This window comes from Lytechinus pictus, chromosome 13, assembly GCF_037042905.1.
Source record: "Lytechinus pictus isolate F3 Inbred chromosome 13, Lp3.0, whole genome shotgun sequence".
In the NCBI taxonomy this organism is placed as follows: Eukaryota; Metazoa; Echinodermata; class Echinoidea; order Temnopleuroida; family Toxopneustidae; genus Lytechinus; species Lytechinus pictus.
The window spans coordinates 24,839,786-24,865,228 of NC_087257.1; the positions used below are offsets into that span (position 1 = coordinate 24,839,786).

General features: G+C 36.2%; 1 protein-coding gene across 1 annotated transcript; it reads left to right on the plus strand.

Annotated features, from left to right (window-relative positions):
• The first annotated feature begins 12,271 nt into the window (after positions 1–12,271).
• LOC129275241 (pancreas transcription factor 1 subunit alpha-like) lies at positions 12,272–19,269 on the plus strand. Its single transcript, XM_054912035.2, has 2 exons — positions 12,272–13,079; positions 16,255–19,269. Exons 1-2 carry the CDS (start codon positions 12,632–12,634, stop codon positions 16,563–16,565), a joined length of 759 nt encoding a protein of 252 aa, XP_054768010.1. The 5' UTR covers positions 12,272–12,631; the 3' UTR covers positions 16,566–19,269.
• Positions 19,270–25,443: the final 6,174 nt, after the last annotated feature.

A 25,443-nucleotide genomic window follows, 5' to 3' on the forward strand; every position in this document is an offset into this window, starting at 1 on the left:
TGGAGAAAAGGATTGTTTTTCCTACATGAATTATTCTAGGTAAGTCTTTTCGCTATAACAACAGCACTAGTATCATGATCTTCATCATCGTCGTCCTCTTCCTCATTCTCTTAATGATTGCAACCATCGTAGTCGTCTCGTCGTCGATCATTTCAGCAGGTAGTTTTCAGTTAATGACATCATAACTTTTTATGGTCAATACCTACACGGTGATCATCATCGTCATCATCACCACAACCATATCGTCGTCACCATCGTTGACCATCGCCGACACCATCCTCATCATCATAATTTCGACACATCTTGTTCTCTCTCTACTCTTTTATACTTTTTTATCTGCATGTATTATCTAACGATTTTTTTTTTTTTTTTTTGGGGGGGTCTCTCTATTTCCTTTCCCCTTTTCCTTCCTATATCGATTTCCAACATCATTGTCTTCTTGTTATCATCCCCCTTTGGTCGGACACCAAATGTTTCTCACATCACCCATTTTTTTAAAATTGAAACGTAAATCATAGCCATGAGCGCCATGATGGAATTTCCCAAAGTTGAGGAAGGGTCCTCTCCAACCAGATAACACCCGTATTAACACGATACAAAAAGACATACCATTCTTTCATTCTTCAGCTCCTGCGACAATTGCTCAAGATTAGCAGGCCTAATGAAGAGAACAAGTTCATTAAGAGACGGGGTCATGCCCCGGTGTTTATACATCAAGAAACCCCTTGAAAAGAGGAAGCAAAAAAGAATCGCATTTCAATTAAAGCAAATCATCTTTCCAAAATACCCCTGGATAATACCAATTGTAAGGTCTACACCATCTTTTGTCCTTTCTATTCTGCCGTCCCGAGTGGCTTAACGAGGGTTCATGTTTGTCCAAAGGACGTTTACCTCGTTTTCGTTTTTTTCTACCAATATGTTGGATTAAGGGAGATTATCATCTGTTGAAGATGATCTAAGGTTTTAAATTTCGTAAGTGGATTACAAATCGATGTGTTGTTATTATGATGGTGTTTTGTTCATTCAAAACTCTGGAAGCGCGGAGGTATGCGTATCAAGATCGCAGCAAGGAAAATGATATAAAAAGGCAAATGGAACGACTTCAAATCGTGCTCAAGTAATTTTGATACAAAAAACAAATATTCAAATAATGTACATGCGCAGGTGGCTTTGTCGTGTTGATAGGCCTAGGTCTTGGATTTTGAAACTTTTGAAAAGTCATTATCAATGGTGCCTTCCCGTATCGTGATTTTGTGAGAAATGAATGCATATTTTTTATTTGTAAGATTTATTTGTAGATTCACTAGTCAAGTTTTAAAACTATATGATGAGTCATTCTTTTCAAAATTTCTCCCGATGATTAGAAGAGTTAATGCATGTGCACCTCTGGCATGGTGTCTGGCTGGGTTTATCGATCGAAATAGTTTAGAAGATATAATTTACATCTTCTAATACCCCCTCGGATAACCTGTTGCCTGCTTCTTGTGGTCACTAAAATCTTTATTAGCAATTGTTTTAAGCTTCTTGTTGGTTCATATTCTTGGTTGTCCGGTGTCTGGTCAGTCTAGTTGGATCCTCGTTCATAATGATTCGTTCCTGAAATCATTGTTATTTTTTTAAAAAGAAAATGAGGGGATGTTGTATTATACGATGAATCAATATAAGAAGATTGAGAGCTGAAATAAATAGAAGGCTTCATCCATGGATTGGTAGAGGATGGAATATGAGAAGAAGGAGAAAGAATAATTAAGAAGAATAAAAGAAGAAGAGGATAAAAGAGAGATAGATAGGAAGAGATAGAAAGAGCGTGGGAGAGAGAGAGAAAAAAAAAGAGGGGGATAAAGAAGCAGAAGTCAAATAGGGGAAGAACCTTTCTCTTCCGTGGTTGGTAGCGAAGCCCTTCAAATCTATTATTTTTTATGTTATGTAATCCAGCAATTCTTTCACAATCCTCTCACTCCTGAAGATTTGTCATCTAACATTGTAAAATAAAAAAAATAATTAGAATATATTAGCCATGAGTCACAGAACTGGATGACTAATCGTGCTTACCTGGGCTTCGGGGTCAATATACTCTCGGAAATGTATTTTAAAAAATTTTGGATATCGGCAAGTTACAGAAATGGTGCCGAGGCAATCCAATTCAATTACATATATATTACATTCAAATTTCAATAAATTTCAGTTCGCAAATTAAAATAAAGTCATACAAAATGTGTGTAAAAATCGTTCAATTTTCATTCAACTTTGTGGATTGCCATGAATTTCACCCCCCCCCAAAAAAAAAAACATTGTCATGACATTGAGATAGCCCAAAACAATATTGAAAAATTACACGTGCACACGTTGGTATCAATAATGCATGAAGCATTTTTATTTACTTGACATGTGCTTGATGCAATATAAAAGAGCAATGTAGGTAAAGTTGTATTGGTCAAGGGCCGTGCCGGTAATCGATCGAACCCCGGACTTTCATAGAGTAGTCGCGTGCCTTATAAAACCACTAGGCCAAGGCACATAATGATAAATCGATAGGCATTTCAAATATTCAAGGAAGTAACATCAGGCAGGAATGAAATAAAAGGCGAGAGGGGGTGGTAGTATTTAGGAAAATTGGTTTAGATGGATGCGTGTGTGGGTGAGTGGGTCTGGGAGAGGAAATTTGAGTAAAGGGAAAGACGAAGAGATGGAGGGGGAGAGAGATGAATTAAATCAATTTTGTAAAAGACAATGGGATGGAAAGAAAGGCAAATCATACATGGGGAGGGGAAGAAAGAGTAAAAGAGGGAGTTAACAAGGAAGAGAGAGAGAGAGAGAGGGGTGATGACATTTAAAAAGATAGAAAGGGTGCATGACAAAGGAATGAGAGGCCAAGGGATGTTGTTTTCAACCATTTTCCATTTGCAGAAAATAAGAAATACATGAGAGAAATATGATAAAAGTGCGAGAGAAAGTAAAAGAGGGTGAAAGCAAAGAAAAAGTGATAGAAAACAAAAATTGAAAAAAGATGAAGAACTATTTGAAGCTGTCGGGACCAGACGGTGTAAGCGGCAACTCGTATTGTTGCGCTGGGGGAAGGCTCGGCGGCTTTGGAGTGTCCTCTGCTAATTGATACTCAAGTGGAGACACTATGATACGTGTTTGTCCTCGTACATCGCGCCGCGTGTGCTGTAATTCATCTCGTGTTTGATTTCATCCTCCTCGCCAATCCACAAACAAAAAAGAAATGATAGTAAAAAAACTTTCCCATGATATAAATCTCGGCAGCATCCCTGCTATCTTCCCATTCATCCTTTCTTTCATCAACTGTGATTAGCCTTAACCTAAATGTTTCGTCTCATCGTGCCATTGAGGTCGCGCGGTGTGCGTTGGGAGTTGAAACTTCTGTGCGTTCATGTTCAAATACAGAATGTTGTGAAGGTAAGGAGAAGTGAGTGTGAGAAGAGAGATGGAGAGAGAGGGAGAGGAATGAGAAGAAGAGAGATAGATCGAAAGAGAATGAGGGAGAGAGAGAAGGGGGAGTGGGGGCATTAAATAAAACAAAGGAAAAAAATTGGTTCAACTTCAGCAACAGCTGACATGCTTTTTTATATTAAAAAAATAAAAGTTTCTTTTAAGCTTTAACCGCTCTCGGATATTTGGTTTCAATAAATCATAAATTGACGAAAATCTTTTAAACCCAGTTCAGTCTAAGGGCAACATTTATTATCTCCATATTCAAAGTTACAGAACAATGTTCTGATACTGTTTTTTTTTTAATTGATCTAATTACTACGTCCTATACCTAACGGAATGCAGTTAAAACAAATCTAGTGACATTCACTGCCGTAACGATCATGAGGATTATCAAGTTAATGAGCAAAACTGACCAGAGCCTCGTTACACGAAGGTTTGCAGTCTTTTGCAAAATGACAATGGCCAATGACGATCGTTGTAGCAATCACACATAGTTGAAAGGATATTTTGTCAGCCAATCAGAGTCGTCGTTTGAAATAGACAAGTGATCGAAAATACATGTGTTACAGGGCCCTGAATTATGGTATGTGACAAGAACACCAAGATCACCAAGTGAATGTGACCCAAAGTCAAGACCCTAACTTTGATTGATTGATTGATTGATTTTATTCGTCAAGAATATCACAGGAGATTACAATAAAATTGAAGAATACCTTGACAGGATAGCCCATGAAAGCCGAAAGGCTTATTTCCAATGGGGTCCTATAGTTAGTATAAAACATTAACATATTGTAACAAAAAGTATAAACTAATAATAATAAAATACATACATACATATCCATCAGTCAAATAATATGCAAACATCTGAAGCAAACAACAATCCTCCTAATATATGAAACAAGATTATATTTCAACATACCCTACATTATCTACAATACTAGAGATCAACTGTACAAAATGTGTGATTTATACTGGTTATATTGATCTCGGGTAGCTTCCAGTTTTAGGTGCTTCTTTAATGCACTCTTAAATTGAGAAAATATTTTAACTGCTTTTACTTGATTGCTCTCCGACATCTCTGATAAAATTTATGTCGACAAAAAAATGGAAGACGATCTCACACTAGGAATTTGGAAATCGACAACCCGTGTCGACAACTCCGCTTTTACAGCTCTACTGCATTTGTTTGCATTATAAACACAACAATCCCACTTTGATATACGGAATCAGAACTTAGGACTCAGCTTTACTTCATTCCGTCGACTCTATAGAATTTCTACAGACTTTGATTCGTTAGACGATCTCACATTGAACAAAAAAAAAGCAGTCAGAACTCATAATCGATAAGAATTGAGTTCTGATGTCTCAAGCTGGTGGATTTCTGTACACGAGTATCGAAAGACAATCTCACACTGAAACGGAACTCAGGACTCAATAATCATGGCCATGTACGATTCCAACTCCTTTACTGAGTTTCGACAAACGCAAACTCGATTCCTAAATCGATATCACACTAAATAATTTATATACTCAGAACTCAGCCATACTTGGTTTCGATATGAGCCATCGATGTATACTGTCTCAGTTGACAGATCTCCTGCTACTGCTAACGGTAACTCAACACTCGGGACTCAACCAACTCAAGCTGAGAGTAAGCTTTTGACATTCGACTCATCTCAGGAAGTTCAAATGAACCAATCACCACCCTTCATGCCATCATGTGACCTACTCAAGCCCAAATGATGATGGTGACGACGAATCTCGTCAAGCATGTCAAGCCGTGGGCGGACGCGACAAATTATCGAACATAAATTGTATTTTCGTACAGTGATATTTACAACGCCCTTAATCAAAAGCAAATAATTTAAACAGAGAATCATGGGAAACTCACATGTGATGCACAAAATGATATCGATTTCAAATCACGCAAATATTGAATGACACCAATGGGAACGTGTGCACAAGTGGTTACTACTCTACGCAACAGATATCGTGTTGCACATATCATGCATATGGGAGTGATAAACTGATAAAAGCAACATGCCATGTATGTATAATCCTTTCCTTTATAAAATGCACATTATGATAATCATCAGTATTTTGCACTAATTGTGTATACAAGTAAGCATACGTTGCTTATTCTATACTACTTTTTTATGATTGATTTATTTTTCTTTTTCATCTTTCAATAAGGAGTTTTGAATCGCGTCGTAGAACGTTTTTAAGAACGTATAGGTTTTATTGTCATGTGTCCTTCTTGACAATGAGCAACCAAGTAGTCTTTGTCGAAAATGGATGAATCAAAACAGCAGCTTTGTCATGGACTCTGTACAAACAACATAATACGTCGTTTGTCCGTTTAAAAATTTTGAATATTATTCGTCAGCTCCGAAACTTAGGACGAACTGCTTTTCCGGTTCACCAAGTTTTTTCAAAGACCTCCGAGCTGTTCATTGTCATTTGACAGGCATTTCAATACATTTTCTGTGCTCTTGAATTCCTAACTGTTTATTGTCATTTAATGGGAATTTCAATATATTTTCTGTGCTCTTGAATTCGTTCTCGCTACTATAATTAAGATAGATCCGATAAGGGTGAACTTTCTTGTTTTATTGGGAAAGTTCACCCTTATCGGTTGTTACAATAAACTTAAACAAACCAATAAAAAGTGAATTTTCCGTCGAAATGTGATGGAAATATAGTTAGATTATGCATTCGTTGACTTGATTGATTTTATTTGAATTCATTTTCTATAAAACAAGTAATAATATAAATAAAATAACACATATAAATTAGCAAAATGAAAATGAGCTATACTAACCATAACCGATCATCTGATCATGATGCTCCTTATCGGTTGCCGATTTTTTTTTTTTTTTTTTTTTTTTTTGGGGGGGGGTACTTCTCCTATTTCACTATGAGAACAATAATCATGATAATATTTGGAGAATATTAATTATGTTTGGCTTTCAATATTTCAATATACGAAGTGTCGTTTTATACCGTAGTTTGACATCATTATTTTAAGACTGTACATCGAAACTTACCGAGGATTAGTCTGTTTCATCATATCTTAGTCATAATCATAATTAATGTACGAAACGTGTATGCAAAGTTTTGATCCATCCTGGCCTTTCGATATTCTGATTCTTTTTTTAATGCGTAATTACGCATGAGTTAGTAAAATCAAGAGTGCTACAGTGGGGCGATAACAAATTTATTTGGCGCAAAGTGTCTGAATTTTGAAGAAAAATAGATAATTATTTACGAGAAATTTAGTAATTTCTTTCTTTATTAATAATCAAAGGTGTATTATAAACGATGAAAAATGAACAAAAACGTTTTCGTGTACTTAAGCGAAATCACAACTAGGTTTCTCGAACGTATAAACGTATTCAATTACAGACGCCCATACACATACGCTCCAAATATAAAAAAAAATACAGTTTTTATTTGAATATGTATATCGATCTCCCTACGCTGTATGGGATGGTGCGTGAAAATTTCTCGCCGGGGCAGAAATCGATAGAAATTGAAAAATACGGATGGGAAAGTTCTCTGCTGGTGTTTAAATTGTGGAAAAGTTAACAGTGGTTAATAGGACGGTAATATATCAGTCACGCACATTTTGGGTACAGATCATTGTGAAAAATTGTGGGAATCAAAGCCTTTGAACAATGAACACAATAATCTGAAAAGCACAGTTCTTTCGGAGGGTATTGAGAAAGATTTGATAAGATGGTGAAACAGTTTTTAAATGATGATTGGTATTGAATGATTCACAGGGAGTTGGCTTTCTTCTTGACATGCTTCAGTTTTCATCCCTCCAAAAACACGTGTTATACCATACATCGGGGATTTACCCGGCATGCTAAGGAAATGTTAACGGTGTGAAGAGCACGGGCGTGGTCGCTTTTAACATTAATAAATACCCCCTTTCCCCCTCCTCATCCCCCCCCCCCCTCTAATCTCGAGCCCTGGTCATCTGTTTGTCGCCCAAAATGCACCAAAAAGATGGAATATATAGACAATCGTTTTGTTGGCATGGTAACGATCTTTGCTCATGTGTGTGGACTGTTTGGGCCCCTTGGCAGATTTCAGGCGACGCCCCTTCATGTGAATTTACCAGCTGATCGGTTGCAGGGGGGGGGGGTCGCTGTTCGATGGTGATGGTCCCGCCCTTATCTACCTTTACTCGATGCAGTTACATTTTCTGGAGGGGCTGGGCTTCGAGGTTTTTGACGAATAACATAGGCAAATCATGAGACTTTGTAAAAAGGCTACTGTCGCATGCGGATTTGGTTTAAAACTCTAACCAGGAACCAATCAGAGACGCTCTTTCATATTGAAATGCATCGAAAACCTTTGTGTTGCGGGGACCGGGCCCTATTAACATAGGGGGAGTTGTCGAGGGCCATTTGGGAACCGAGAGCGTGAGAAAAAATGATATACTGTTTGTTGTTTGATATATGGGATTAGGAGATCTTCGTCAATGGAACATGCTGCTCTTAGTATTTGATCAGTGAGAATCCTCTCATGAACTTGATGAGGGTGCACGGTGATGGTGATGACGAGCAGGGGTCGATCCTGGACTAAGATCTTATAATCATCGAGGAGGGCACAGAAAGTAACTGTTGATGGTCTTTGTTTGGCAGAAGCGAACACCCCATGTCTTCACTTAAAGGGATGGTCCGGGCTGAAAATATTTATATCTTAATACATAGAGTAGAATTCACTGAGCAAAATGCCGAAAATTTCATCAAAATCGGATAACAAATAATAAAGTTATTGAAGTTTAAAGTTTAGCAATATTTTGTGAAAACAGTCGTCATGAATATTCATTAGGTGGGCTGATGATGTCACATCCCCACTTTCCGTTTTCTTATGTTATTACATAAAATCATAATTTTTTCATTATTTCATACTTGTGTGAATAATATGTCTCCCTTATAATGAAATAAGTTGCAGCAGAAATATCTAATGCACTAAATCAGTTGTCAATCCATTTTTTCTAGTTCTTGGAGGAAAAAAATTGAATAAACCTAATTTCATATAATAAAATCAAAAGAATGAGTGGAGATGTGACATCATCAGCTCACCTAATGAATATTCATGACGACTGTTTTCACAAAATATTGCTTAAATTTAAAATTCAATAACTTTGTTATTTGTTATCCGATTTTGATGAAATTTTCGACATTTTGCTCAGTGAATTCTACTCTATTTATTAAAGGTCAAATCCACCCCAGAAAAATGTTGATTTGATTAAATAGAGAAAATCAAACAAACATAATGCTGAAAATTTCATCAAAATCGGATGTAAAATAAAAAAGTTATGGCATTTTGAAGTTTCGCTTATTTTTCACGAAACAGTGATATGCACAACTCAGTGACATGCAAATGGGTCAGTCGATGATGTCCATCACTCACTATTTCTTTTGTTTTTTATTGTTTGAATTATACAATATTAAATTTTTTACATACTTGACAAAAAGGACCAACTTGATTGAACCATATAGTATTAAACAATACTAATTCCACATGTTCAGGGAGGAATTAATCGTTGTTTCCCTTGACAATTAAGAGAAAATTGGAAATATTTCATATTTCATATAATGAAATACAAAAGAAATAGTGAGTGGATGATGTCATCAGTCTCCTCATTTGCATTCCGATCAGGATGTGCATATAACTGTTTTGTGAAATTAAGCGAAAATTTAAAATGTCATAACTTTCTTATTTTACATCCGATTTTGATGAAATTTTCAGTGTTATGCTTCTTGGATTTTTCTCTCTTCATTCAAATCAACTTTTTGTTGGGGTGGACTTGTCCTTTAAGCTATAAATACTCTCAGCCCGGACCATCCCTTTAACTAAAGGGGGAGTGCAACTTTGTTTGGTCTAAGATGGGGGCCCATGCTCCATTTGGCCCAGGATCAGTGCCTTATAATGTGAATTAATACAGGACTTAAAAATGAAGGTGGAAAAATAACAATACGGCATAAAGGGGTCAATGGATGCGAGAGTGAGAGGGGGAGAGGGAAGGAGGAGAGAGAAAGGGGTTGGAGGGTGGTGTAAATCAAATAATTTGTACAAACGTGAAAGAAGGAAGGAGGATGGAGAACAGTATTTACTTTGTCAATCGCCGTCAAGATGGTGAACATTAACATGATGAAGATGACACTCGGTACACATTAATGAGTGCATGGGGCCACGCCCAAACTAAAACTCCCGAAACAGCTAATCAGAAAAAACATGCATGGCAAACACGGAACATCCAAAGGAAGGGATGGGGGAGGGGGGGTGTTGGAAAAGTTGGTCAAGTCCCACCGTCATGGCAACATGGTAATGTTGGTTTCATGTATTAATAGAGTACAACAAAACAAAACAAATATAAGAAGAGATCAAGTAAAAAAAATACATTGCGATTTTATAAGTTTCACAGTTTTTCATAAAATTTTGATTATAGCTAGGCAGTATACAAATTATGGTAGGTGTTTAGATGACTAAGGAATTACCAGCACTCATTGAGATGACTGAATAGTTTACTAGAATTCGGTCAATTTCTATGGCTATTGCCCATAGAATCAGATTATCTTGACTACTTGCTTTGAAATAATGTTTTAAAACAATACTGCCCAGAGCAAATGTGACGAGATTTGTTTTTACAGTGTAGCTCGATTGCTTTAACCTTATTGCCATGCTCAACAAAGATAATCTAAATTTGATAACAAGTTAAAACTTCCAGCTTGCACAAAAACACACATTTTGTTTGATTTCCGATGGGTTATGACGCCATTATTACGTCAGAATGATCAGCAAATCGCTCGTTTTTCCACCACACATCAGCATGATCAACAAAAATATGTGTAAATTTGGGATTACTAACTGGGCTCGCGTGTCGTTCGCGTGCCCCCTTTTATCACCTGACTACCACAATTTGGTATATCTTGAATAAGAACTTAATAAGGTACATGTTTATCCAAGAGCTCCTGGGTTTGTTATTTAGACAACGAGAGATAAACGTTTTGTTTGGAGGTGATTAAAAGTAACTTTATCTAAACTCAGTGGTAAGGTATAGTATCAAAGCTTAACTCAAGAAATAACGTAGTTAATTAATGAACACAGCTAACGAACAAAGGATGAGTGTAACTACTTCTTAATGGATATTAAAACAATGGATCATTTTAAGTAATTTTAAATTTTATCTTTAAGAATATTTTGTGAAAATTACAGAAATCAAAGCGAAGCATATAAATGAACACGCACAGTCATGGTATTGGTATGTAACATGTGGTACGGTGAAACAACCATATGAAATTGCTTAGCTTACTATTTAGAGTCAAAGATAAATATTTATTCCTTTGTTCATGATGCTTGTTAACTAATTCAAGTTTCATTGTTACCAACCCATGGTCTTTAATTTTTCATCACCCTTGCAATCATAATTTTTGTTATAAGTGGCATTCTAATTATCATCATCATTATCATCATCATCATCATCATCATCATCAATGTCTTCACTTGTATAATAACATGGGTGGTTTTCGAAAGTTGCTCCCCTTGAACTAAATCACAAACAATTTATTTTTGTATTTATCATCATTGTATTGAATTATCACATTATATTTCTCTATATAGAATATACTTTGATAATTGACCACTTTGACATTTCAAACGCCAACAAAATTGTAAAAACTATCAATTTCGGGGCTCGCTCGCTTCACTATATCGCAAATATAAAAGTGCATCTGACTAAAATTTCGGCTCCTCAAAATGTTTCCCTCTCAACGTCACTGATCTTCATCTTTTTCAGTGTTGAGAGCTGGCTACTCTATGTATAAAGAAATCTTAAAAAAAACGGTAATGATATAGTCACAAAAAATACAATGTGATCACATAATTTTTGCATATTCACTTAAAATGTAAAACCTTTTAATCTACATAATATATATCTTTATATAAAAAATGCATTGTTGCTAACCACTGGTTGTTGAATATGAGTAGAAATTTTAATCCAACACGTCCCGTGTTGTTATCAATTTTCAAATTCTTGATTCAACAAGCAATTAGCCTTCAAAGAAAATTATAATTTCAAGCCATTGTGACATTTGACAAAGAACAATTAAATCTTAGAAAACTAAATGTTCTACAAGCAGCGGCTGTTAGAATGTGTTATTGTTTTCTGTCATTGTTTTTTTTTCAACTTTCCTTGCAATTGAGCAAGGGCCATTTTCACGTCGGCGTCGTAAAAGAAGCTATATTACCCGTGAAAACCGCTATTTGAAGAGATACAGCATTGGCCTGTTTTTTCTTCTATATTTCCACACCCTCTCCACAAAAGAAAATTGTTCGACACAATAAAAGGTCATTATTCAAAAGGCGATTCAATTGGGGAAATCAAAGTTATATAAATGGACTAAATAAACATGGGGCATCAAGTTGTGTCGCACCGCAGACCATTGGGAGGTGGGGGGAAAGGTTGGTATAAAGACGTATCAATAATTTCATTATTGAAATTTAGAGAGGGTGCGGTCAGGTTTGCTTTGCTGGCCAAGTGATGAGTGAAAGGCGTTACCCCCTTTAATAGCAATTTGATCCATCTCGATGCGTTTGGGGTGAAATTTAGATACATTTCTGAGCAAATACTGGACTATTGTTCCACCGAGCACGACTCTACTCCTCACTACAAGCATACGCACGCACTTCAACTTCGCTCACGTGTGGTTTATGTTGGACGGCGATTCTGCGCGCGAGGGGGCGTGTCGTCGCCCTGATTGGTCAAAACGGTCTGCGCATGGGCGGTTTACGGAGTATCTCCAGCAAGGGTTCGGTGTCGGATACCGGGGGCTCGGATGCGGACAGAACATCTCAGCGGCTCCGCTATAAAACTTCGCTCTCGGAACTTCTTCTGCATTTTTATGTCCAGGGTTTGACGAAGAATCCAAGGCAAGGTGCCCTGGGAATTTGGAATGGGATCGACACCCATTGGTACCAAACATATCATCCATACATCTCTTCATGCTTTTCTGGCAACCTATCTCATCTCAACCAATTTCAACCGAAACACTCGCTGCCCATAAAACTTCTAATAAGAGTTTGAAAATCCACCTGTGCACCTAACCAACTCAAACTTTTCCCAAACCAACTTCAGGTATTCACTTAGTGGTTCACTATGGAAAATATTCACTATGGTCACGAAACGCTTCTGTATCACCACCACCAAACATCGTATCATCACCAATACAGCCATCCTTACGAAAGGAATGTCTTTGAGCCTCTTAACCAGACCTACGGACGTCGGTCCCTCCAGCATGAAGGGGGCAAAACGACGAGGAGAAGGAGAAAACCAAAGTGCCCGACGCAACAGGTCCGACAGAGACAGGCTGCCAACCTGAGGGAAAGGAAGAGAATGTCGTCTATCAACGATGCCTTTGAAGGACTTAGGGAACACATCCCAACCTTGCCTTACGAGAAGAGACTGTCCAAGGTGGATACCTTGAGACTGGCCATAGGATACATCAATTTTCTTGCAGAGATGATCGAGAACGAGGGTGCAGAGCTCGAGTCGCCGGCGACAACTCCAGAGGAAACGCAGAAGAAAGTTATCATCTGCCATCGAGGTGAGTTTTACTTCTCAAAATTATTGCCATCTTTCTTCTCCTCCACCTCTTAAACACAATCTAACTTTGTCACCACCACCACCACCATCATTATCATCATCATAATCATCATCATCATCGCTTTCATCATCATCATCGCTTCCATCATCATCATCATCATCTTCTTCTTCTTCTTCTTCTTATTTTTCTATGCTTGTTATTCTTTCCCTTTTCACAATCAATCTCCTCCATACCGTTATAATCTATCAATTGGTTCTATTCTCATCGACCTGTTGACCATCTTCTTCTTTATTTGTCCATATTTTACTGTTATTATTAATTCAGCATTTCACCAACAACTTTTTTCAATATTGCAAAATGTAACATATGGTCCAATGGTCGAAATGCACAAGTTACTATAGCTATTGTTTCCCACACTAACATATGCTAATAAAGATTGCAAAAATAATATCAAACAAGCAAGTGGTGAGGGTTTAAGTTAAGTCGTAAATTTCAATAATTTTTTCTTCAATAATTTATATGTTCCCATTATAAATTGCACAAAATTCGTTCGCTACACCCAATAATGATGTTCATGACAATATCAGCAGGGCAAGCTAGCTAGTACAGTTAGATATATCAAGTTTGATAATAACATTTCGACGACTTTTACAAAAATGAGAGCAGCTACATGGCTAGACGGAAAACTATGAAACTCTTGCTATTTGTAAATCTTCATGATCTTATATTAGTTTCCTTACAATAAAACACACAAACGCGTCAGCGAAAATCGGCGCTTCGAAATGGAATAAGATATGATGAAATTAAAAAATAGCCGTAGAGTGGTTAACATGGTTAGAAAGGGCGAGGGGATAAAAGGCAATTATTTTCATGAAACGAAGTTTTCATCAGGTAGGACCCTGCAGTAATACAATGGCAGAGTAGGATCAGCGACTTGTATTCAAAAAGAGAATACCTCTGTTATACCTGTACGGGAAGGATTAATGCATTAGCTATAGTTCTTGCTGGAATTAACAAGGTTCCCTCTGGCCGTTTGCGCCATTGTAATCGGCTGGAGATCGATACTTAATCGATAACGGTGATGCGAGAAAGAAAAGGCAAGGAAAAGCCTAGGGACTCGTTTGACACACAAGACAGCGCAATCGACTGCAGAAAATGAAAGAACTATTATAAGTCGACAGAGAACATTGTAGCTTGTGTATTTTATACAGGACTCAAACATTGTTAACGCTTCTCTTATGTACTTTCCTTTCAAATCTTATCCAACTCTCGCCGACACGATGTCTTCATTTTTTCCAGGACCAATTGTCCTCGACTCTATTAGATCATTACTTATTCATCGATGATATGTTATATTTATCCAAAGTTATAGGTCGAGTCGAAAACGAGAGCCAAATATCGACAATGTAATAATAACTGTCATTATAGGAGTAACTCTATAATGTCTTTATGCTTACGGTACCACTCGTTTCGTTGTTGCTTTACGATTACAGGCCCAGTTTTTTGCGTGCGGCAACCAGGCAACAGCGTCATACCCCATATTTTTTTTTCAAATATAACGCGCTGATGTTCCCAACTTTAAGAAAACATTAGAAAAGTTCCTCTTAGTTAGAATCCAATGAACTTGTGCATTAGCGACTACACCAGCTATGACGAAGATCTGATGAAGATTTCGGGACCACACTCAGGCAAAACCTGTTATAACAAACGATTTTTCTTGTTTGGGGCGAAAAGAATGAGTTACGCAAATGAAGAAGCGGGTGATACAAATATGAGTATATCTTTACTACCATCTGAGCTTGTTGTCTTGATTATAATGATTAATGTAAAATAAAAAGCTAGACTGTGTAATCACCAACAGCTAACCTTTCCTCGACACTCAACGTCAGCGTGGTTCAAATTGTGAAACGAAATGTTTTTGACTTAATGAATAGATTTACGAGGGATTTTTTTTCAAGGGTTTCCTTTTCACGAACCTCATAAAACTCACCACCAACTTTTAAGTCGCATCTTGTCCATCAAACCTGCCGAATCTTCTTATCGAAATGCTCCTTCAAAAGCCAGCTAGAATGGTGGCATTATAATTAAGGTAACCGTGTTTTCTTCACATGACAACAAGCACCCCCTAATACCGGTAGCAAGTTTCCATACAGGTCCCGTTAAACCCATTTGTCATTTTGGGATTACCCCACTGGTATTGTCGCTTACCCCCTATACAATCCAAAGGGGGTTCTATTTGCCCCGGTCTCTAATCTCAGCGGTACCATAACATAACAAGGCCCTCTCTACCGATTACGGGCTTAACAAATCCGATTTTCATTCAAGATTACCTTTAGGTTTTCCAACACGAGTGTAAGGAAATTGGGACTCGAAAAGACGATTAAGACCAAAAATGAACATAGGGACTTTGAGCCCCCGGCAAAAGAAACCCACACCGCTTACAAAAGAGTGGATATGCGTATGCGGTAATTAAACTTGTGATCGGAAAATGACAAATTGGAAAAGGCGATAATTATTCGGCACATAAACCGACACCTAACATGCACCAAATAGCTGTAAAATTGCATTTATAGGGAAGCTTACAGTGTAGATCTAGCACGGTTTAAGCCGCTCGAAGCGACAAAAGGCAAATGCACTCTTCTTTCAAAATTATGATTCGTCGGTATAATGTCAGGAAGAGATTTAAGCAAGGAGATTCATTTTTGCGAACATTTCAAGACATGCAGGCATGAATGTCGAACATGTCCAACATTTAATGGTGATATATACCACTTAGTTGTCTCAGAGATTAACATCATGAAGGTGTAGAGATAGACAAATCGATCTACTCATTATACATTCGCCCCTTTCAATAATAATATGTAAAAAAAATCAAGGAAAAGCTAGAGAAAAGTGTATTACAAAGAAAATGAATAGTATTTGAAAACAGTATCAATTAGAAAACATTGCTAGCCCGAATTCAAGGTTTCCTATTACACATTCGTTTAACTATGCTGACCGAATAGAACATTATGAAATGTTGAAAGTTGATAACCCACAAAGAATAAAAATATCAGTGTATATGTTTTTTTTAATATTTCGTGCATACAAATTCTAAGAAGAAAAAGAAGCTGATCATGACAGTCATATCTAAACTTAAAGACATGCCCATTTTTTTCTCTTTTCTTGATTGCAGGATCGCCAACACCGCTAGACAACGAGTATGGCGTCACACCCCTCGCTGGCCACTCCCTCTCCTGGAGCCATGAAAAGAATACCCAACCAGGCCCAAATGGCACTATGGTCGCCAAGGTGTGGACGCCGGAGGATCCCCGACAGTCTTCCTCCGATTCGCCGTTGTCGACCGGCAGCATCTGCCAGAACTCGTCACCCTCGAGTTCTTTCGAGTCGTACGACTACGATGAAGGCGTGACGACGTTGGCCGAACTCACGATAGCTCAGCAACTCACCCCTATCCATCATCACCTAGAAGAAAGATGTCACTGAATGCTAAACGAAATTATTAAGTCCCTAAAGACAAGCAATTTCTTAACATATTCATATTCGTCTCATATCCTTTTCCCAATCCATATTTTTTAGTTGTCGACTTCTGCAACTCAATAAGCATGATAAGCAGAATCCCGTGGGTTATTTTATGAAATGACTTGTCGGATAGAACATTCGATGTTTTATCCGACTTCGCCGGTTTTTATCTGACAGTGACCAAAGAAACTATCAGATACATGCATGGCATGTTTTTCTCAATCAATCAAAACTTTTTTTATTCATTTTTTTATAGATCGGACATCTTGTCAGACGACGAATGTTGATGATAAATCCTTCTGACTTAAACGTGTTTGTAGAGGAAACATTCACCAGATTTATACACTATTTAACAATTGACGCATCTTTTTTTATTGTTCCTAATTTTCATCATTGAATTGAAAAGTGAAATATTCAAGAAAAATCGAAAGAAATTGTATTTTTTTTAGACACGACACAGCTTTTTATCAATATTTCAGAATAATATCCCGTGCGAATAGCACGGATTAAGTATTTTACAGCAACTCTTATATTAGAGATTATATTAATACAATCATTGTTGATTGAATATTTTCGTTCCATTCAAAAAACACGTTTTCATTTATTTTCAACACGATTCTGTGGAAATGAATATAATAAGAAATAACCCCCCTAAAGCAGAAGAATATACGGTGATATTTTATCATTCTCCAATATTATTGATTACCTATTACTCACCATCTTGAAATTGATAATCACAAGTCTTCCTATTTTCTACGCATATCATACTCGAATAAAGAGTATTCGATTTTTGTTACGTATGCTTATGAACGATTTAGCCTGATAAATCCTTAAATCATTTTGCACTCAATATTTCGGAGTCGTTATTCCATAGGCAAACTCAAATTAGTATGATAATGTGTAAACAAGAGTGTTAATTATTTCACTCCTTCCATTAAATGACCATTCCTTTGATCAATATTTGACAATTTCTTTGCAAATTCAATTGCTGTCAATTTTGCTTAAAAAACAATTAGTTCAAAGATTGCATAGCCATATTACAAATGCACCGTCCCAAATTTCAAAGGCAAACAACTCTTTTTTGTACCACATAACTCGCCCTCATTTTTTAAACAACTTGCATCTGACTAATTTTATTCTATTAGTGCACCATGTGGGTAGCACAAAACCAAATGAGTCATATTATCATAAATATTTTATCTTATTTTTTTCATTTCAATATAGGATCAGTTTGATGGGCAAATTGGCATATTTTACTACTTTGATGATTACAATAACACAAAAGGAAGTGGATTAAACACACTTTTTGAAGTAAATAAAAACACTATTCGAACGTACCTCTTCAAGTAGGAGCCCAACTCGTATTGTTATAACTCAAACATTTTTTAAACAAAAAATAAAACTCTATTTATTGTGTCACTTAAGTTTGTTGACAACCAAACTCGATGCATCCTCAACTCCAGAACAAAACATACTTTGTTCATCATCTTAAGATTGTATGATGTATCTTCGTTCGTAACCTAATCTCAAGATTATATTCGTTGAAGTATAGAGTAAGGAAATATGTTTCCTTATATTTTGTTCACATCGTGCCTTCTTTGTATAAATATCATATTTTTCTTTGTCTATAGATGGAGTGCGGTATTGTATATAATTATGAAAACTATTGTACATAGCAAATTATTAATAACTCAAACTTATATTGTGCTGTTTTTTTTTCGTTTGATACATTACTGTGTGAACGTGTGCATACTAATATGCCCTCAAAATATGTAATAAAACATAGATAAAACTCATTTTTTATGTAATTTTGATATGGATCAAAAAATTTCGTGAAAATTGAAATTTCTTATTTCACTTTTGAAAGAAGTGTTAACAACATTTTCTTTAAAATGGAAACTGGTTTCGAAGTTAATTGTTATTACTTAACAAATATAAAATATATGATTCAAAGTTAATACAATATAAAAAAATAATGTTTATATTCATGAACGTTTATCAAACTTATACAGTTTACTTAATGAATATCCAAACGTAGATTATCGGTTATAATTAGTATTCAATCTTTAAAAATTAACTTAGTAATAATTAATTGACTTAATCTTAACTTAGGCTGAGTTTGTAAAGATTTTCTGTCTTATATTTGTTTGTGAGTTTCTGGTCGGAAAATGTGCAATATTTGCTGTCCAACCTGTATTTTTAAGATGGCTCAAAAAGAATGTATATACTTTTAGATGTTAGACGTATACATTTCTGAATTTCCGAATGACATAATGAATAAAAAAAGATGAATTTTCAAAACATTCCAAAATTATCATACACATTCCAAATCAGCAATTGAGATATAGATTTGATAACATTATTTATGAATCATATATTGTGCGTTTCTTTGATGAAATGTCCATATTAGGAGCATAATTGAGACAATTTCGATTAATTTGTATCAAATTATTTACAATCAACATTCCAGAACGACAGATACTCCATGTTTATTGTGTGTCTTCATTTTTTGTCGGGTTTTGCTTGCTTGGAGTTTGTTTATGAAATTACTCTGATTTTCTGTATATGTATTAACTCAATTCTGTTTCATGTTGGAAGAAACAATTATATCTCTTTTCTACTGTTAAACAACCCCTTTTTTGAAGAAATAAAATCCTACTCTCAACTATATCAATTGTCGAATATTGTTATTTTGTTTATGTCTTTATGAATAGGTTATAAAACCAAGTATATATTATGCCTTCGAATAGTCTTCATCTTATCAACATCTAATTTATCTTAATGTATATAGACAATAATAAGTTTACCTTATTGGGGACTGACGCAAGCTCTGTTTGTATAAGATATTACCAAATAGATAATATTCTGACCCACCAGGAACCCTTTTCATTGAAGTATTACAAATAATAATAACGCCCAGCTGCTAATTAAAATCGTTGCTTCTATGGAAGTTACAATACTGGGAGATTTACCATGTCGTACATCTTTCTGAAAAGTACCCATAGACACGAAAATGATGAATACGATTATGAGTGTTGGATTTTATTATAATGATTTTGGTGGCGTGACTTGCTTCGTGAATAAAGTACAATGATAAAAATTAAATTTTATATCAAAAACTTGCATTGTCATCATCATCGTCATCGTCGACATCATGATAGAAATAACAACCGTAATATATAACTCTACCACCACCACCACCATCACCACCACCATCATCATCATCACCATCATCATCATCACCACCACCACGATCTCCACCACTACTACCACAAACACCACCACCACCACCATCATCATCATCATCACCATCACCATCATCGTCCCGATACTATCTACATACATTAAAAAATCGATGTGTATTGCGTCGCACTTTCTAAAACTATCACCTCTTTTGAAAGATTCCTGCACCTGTGTTCATAAACCACCTCTAAAGGCATTGAGTAATTAATATCCATATTCACTCAAAACCTCTCACATTTCTTCCTGCCATCCATACCCCCCCCCCCCCTCCATGACCACCACCACCCCTCCATCCATCCCCTTCGACAAACAATTTTAACCTAAAATGGCTGCCTGCTGATGACGCACGAGCCCATATCAGTGGTAGTAACAGGTGTATAAGAGGCGCCAATTTCCCTTCATTGCTTAACGTTGTTTAGCATTCGCATTCATCCATGGAATGTGAGGGTTAAGCATTTCACGCGTTACTATTCGCCCTGCTCAATCATTAACCGTTTTCAATTATAAATGTTTTGAAAATTTCATAAAGGAATTTCGTTTATATTGAGTGTAATTCTAACGCTGTTGCAATCATCATGATCTTACTAACTATTTCCTTACCTTAATGCTCTCTCTCTTTATATAGATATGATACTTTCCATTAATTTCCAACAAACAACAACATTTCTCTCTTCCATCTTTTTCTTGTTAACCTTTTTCTCTTCTCTCATCCCCCCCCCCCCCTCTCCCTGTCTGCATTTCTCTCTGTCTATCACCTCTCTCCTCCTTCCTTTTCATGTATATCTTCTTTATTTCGGTCTCTCTCCCCTACTGGTGTTATAAGTAGGGGGGCAACGGACCCCAAAAGGTCTACGACCAAGGAAAATAAAAATGGAAGAAAAAGATAGAAGAAAGAAAAATGGTGAAAGGTGATATCATTTTCTGGATATTATGTCAAACTCTATCACCAAATCACATAATAGATTTTCAAAAAAGTTAAAATTTTCGGTGGCTCGCTCTCGATTTTTTTGAAATTCTTGACTCGTATGCAATGTTGTGCCCCTTAAAATTTTGGCTCATTAAACCACCGTTCCCCTTCCTCTTTCTCTCTCTTCTTCTCCCCTATCTATCCCAATCCCCCCCCCCCTTTCTGTGTTTTCTAGTTTTCTCCCATTCTTTCTGTCTCTCTCTGTCTCTCTCACACTGTCTCTTTACCAGAACATACTAAAGGACATCGCTTACATAATACACGTAATAAATTCAATAAAGCAACACTGAAACCATTGGAAATGAAACTAATTATCATGTTAGTGAAATTGAATAAAACGTTCTCTCAAATGTTGCAAAATGGTTCCAAAGTCCCATGATTCCAATTTTATCAGTATTCTTTCAAATTCAATTATCCATTGGCACGCGAACTCTCGTGCTGCATAATTAACGCGTATCTTTAAATAAATCGTAAAATATCTAAACGGGCTTCTTTATTTGTTCTCCCAGGCCTCATTTGATCTGGTTGCGTTTAATTATTGATGTTAGATGATGTTAACATGTTCTGTATATTATTCTTTCTGTTTTACCTTTTATGCTCTTACATTGTTTAGTATGCATACCATAGGTAAGGCTATAATAATGATGTCGGACTTTTAAAAAACCAAATTACATTCTCTAACCTCAAAACTATGTTTTTATATTAAATTTTGAACTTATTTGTGAAATTCTCTCTTAATCAATAACTTAAACATTATTTCGTTTACTATTCGAACGTTCATTTCTTCCAGTTTGATTCTGACGATAGAAACGCGTGCTATTTTTTTTATAAACTATATCTTTTTTGTTAATTTTTGAGCCTAATAAAATATTAAGGTTGTGGTATTGGTGGTAATTTCACCTACCTGCTGAGGAAAGCACAAATGCTTGTTGATAAGAAATCAGAAGATCTGTGGCTTAAAGTCCTATCCTAGGGACCTGATAAATGTCTCACCAAATGGGCACTCTAACCCGACTGAGTTTCGAGCCCAGGTTCGAAAGTCAGACCACAGATTAACAAACCATGGACCTACAAAAAAAATGATATTCGCGCTTCTACGAATTTAATATAAGCTTAATTTCACATGGAATGGTGTATGACAGTTGGGTCAGCTGAAAATTGGTTGATTTGAGTCATAGTGAGTAGGAAAACAAATTAAATTTGATTCTGTAGACTACTGGGGAGCATTTCATCAACATTTTGTCCAACAAGTTGTTAGATCTGACAACTTTCCTTGATTGTAATTGGCTGAAAAGCACTGTTACTATGGTAACTGTCAGATAAAACGGGACTTGTCGGATAAAACGTCCGACAAGTCATTTCATGAAACGATCTCCTTGGTGCCCCTTTCTAGTCAAATTCGATTTGGCAATATTCAGCATTTTCATTCTACTGTAATTAGCCAGTTTTTATTCAATGATCTCTCGCCCAAATCTTTTCGCTATTCGCGAATTGAGTTGTGTAGTCTGTGGGTGCACCGCTTTTGCAATTTTGGAGTGAGTGAAGTGAGCGAGCCAAAATATATACACTTCCTCATGTGTTATATTCTGTCACATATTTAGCATGTAAATACTGAAATGGTGAGGTAATCATGGAATTTAGATGATATGATGACATTTGAAATAAGATAGGCTATTATGATCTATCAAAATACTATTTTTATAATGAAAATATTTGGTTCACCAGCCCCTATTGTTATAAGTACGAAAATGATCTCCTCACCCACCCTCTACCACCCCCCCTCCCACTCTCTGTCATGTCTGTCTGACTCCCTATCTCTCTCTCTGTCCCTCTTCACCTTCTCGCCATCTCGATGGACGAATGTCATCCGCTTGAAGACACGAAGAAAGATGTTGATGATCGGATGGAATTATTGGCCTTTCGTCAATAAACCGAGAGCGCCAAGCAGGACCTTGGCAATATACCGTGTATGTGTGATCAATTATACATGCCTTCCGTTGCTACACAACCTCCTCAGTTAACGCGCAATTAAAATTCCTTCGCCTTATAGTTTTTTTTTACCCAAGCTCGATTGGCGTATCATAATATTGGATAGTCCGCACGTGTGAGCGTTCCACATCTTTTATTACCTTTTTGGAGCATTTTTTGTTTCGTCACAATACCAGTGTCCGGAGTCGAATGAATTAATGAAATGATGAGTCAAGGAGTAGAGGGAATATTGAATTTATGGATTGGGTAAGAGGAGGCAAGCTTGAGTATTTCTAGCATCTCACTTGGGTTTTATCGATGGGTGGAAATGAGAGAAAAAAAAGAAAGGAAATAAATAGTAAGAAAATAAGAAAATAGTCAGGACCTTCTGATATGTCACATTATCTATGAAAGGTTGTCCGTGGCTTTGCCCAAACCATTTGTTATTGGCATGTAACTTCAAATATTGTTTCTTCTTGTGGAACTTTAATAATTACCATTATTGCGCCATTGTGTGGATAGGGAGGGGATAACTTCCGAATTCGATGAAGCGTAATACAAGTTTGTATTATTCGTATAACAGTTATTTAGCAGGACATAGCCTTCATGCTAAGAGCCGATGTTTTTTAACCCGCTCATTTTATTCGAGATCATGTCTTATAAAATATCAATTGTTTAGTTATTCATAGGTGTAAAACGAATATTTTTTGTGTATAAATGGGATACATTATTGATGACATTGCATTTTCTATTGGAAATCATACAATGTCCCATCATTTTTTGGTCAAGAATTTTGATGTTTACATGATTCCATGCAAACTGCAATGACGTTCAAAACTACAACCCCGCATATAGGCAACTGATGAGCCTGCATGCTCGTTCATGGATATTACCCTCATATCGCCTCTCACGGACGTTTTTTTTTATTCAGTAAGTAATTCACTTCCAGAGCAGAAAAGGGAAATAAAAAAAATGACACATTCGAGATACTCAACAGGCGAGGAATGAAAGAACTCAAACTGTCATCAGGTAGTTACCATGCAGACGGTACTTTCTGATTCACTGCCTATTAAATGCGGAGTCCCTCAAGGAAGCATTTTAGGCCCCATTCTTTTTATGTCTTACATCAATGATATGTGTACTTGTATTAACGAATCTAAATTAATTTTATATGCTGATGATAGTGTCTTGCTATATTCGGATACAAATCCCAAGATAATTGATAAAAAACTTAGTGCTGATTTGGCTAATTGCATCGAATGGATGTCTGACAACAAGCTTAGTTTACACGTTGGGAAAACGGAAAGCATTTTATTTTGTTCTAAACGAAAGTTAAGATATACACACGATTTCAAGGTTTCATATAATAATCAGGTAATTGAAAGAAAAGATTCAGTAAGATATTTGGGAATTAATTTAACAAGTAACCTATCATGGACGGGTCTGGTAGACTCAATCGCCAAAAAGGCTAATTCACGCTTGAAATTTTTGTATAGATATCAAACCTGTTTGAATATGAAGTCTAGACGTATTTTATGCTTTGCGTTAATACAATGTTTATTCGACTATGCTAATGCGGCTTGGTACGGTAGTCTGGGTGTTACGGATAAGAAAAAGATAAGAATAATTCAAAATAAAATTGTGAGATATATAAATGTTTTAGGACCAAGAGCACATGTCGGATATAATGAACTTGAAAAGGCAGGATTACTTCATATAGATCACAGGTCACAACAATTAGTATTACACCACGTGCATAAAATATTCTATTCGGATAAATTAGATCATTATATAGCAAATAATTTCACCCGGGTATCAAATATCCATAGGTACGATACTCGAAATAGTAATTTTAATTTCGTATTACCAAAACGTGAAGGACATATTGGAAACACTTTTTATTTTAATGGCATCCAATCTTGGAATGCTCTTCCTGATAAAATAAAAGCCGTTAAATTCTTTTGTCAATTTAAGAGTGCATTAAAAAATCACCTAAAACTGGAAACTGCCCGAGAACAGCATTACCAGTAAAATAACACATTTTGTACAGTTGGTTTCTAGTATTGTAGATAATGTATACATTAGGGTATGTTAAAATATAATCTTGTTTTACATATTAGGAAGATTATTGTTTGCTTCAGATGTTTGCAAATTATATGACTGATGGATATGTTTGTATGTATTTTATTTTTTTTCCCCAATATTCCAGTACTTGTCGTAGTTTATATTTTTTGTTACAATATGTTAATGTTTTATACTAACTATAGGACCCCATTGGAAATAAGCCTTTCGGCTTTCATGGGCTATCCTGTCAAGGTATTTCCTCAATTTCATTGTAATCTCCTGTGATATTCTTGACGAATAAAATCAATCAATCAATCAATCAATCAGTCCAAGCAAGGCAAAGGAGGTCCGACATTGCCAGTCTTTGCCGATGGGGGCGGAATACCAGATAGAGAAGCGAGTCGCACCCGCAACCACTCAATTCGTATTCGACAGCGCACCGAGGAGGAACTTAAAAGCCCACCCCTCCCCATCCTTGAATAGAATGATTATTGGAAGCCGCAAGCATAACCGACAGAAAATGCAATATTTTTTCTTAAATAAATTAGGATATTGGGGAGGGTATTTATATGGTAGTATTGACTTATAACTGTATAATGT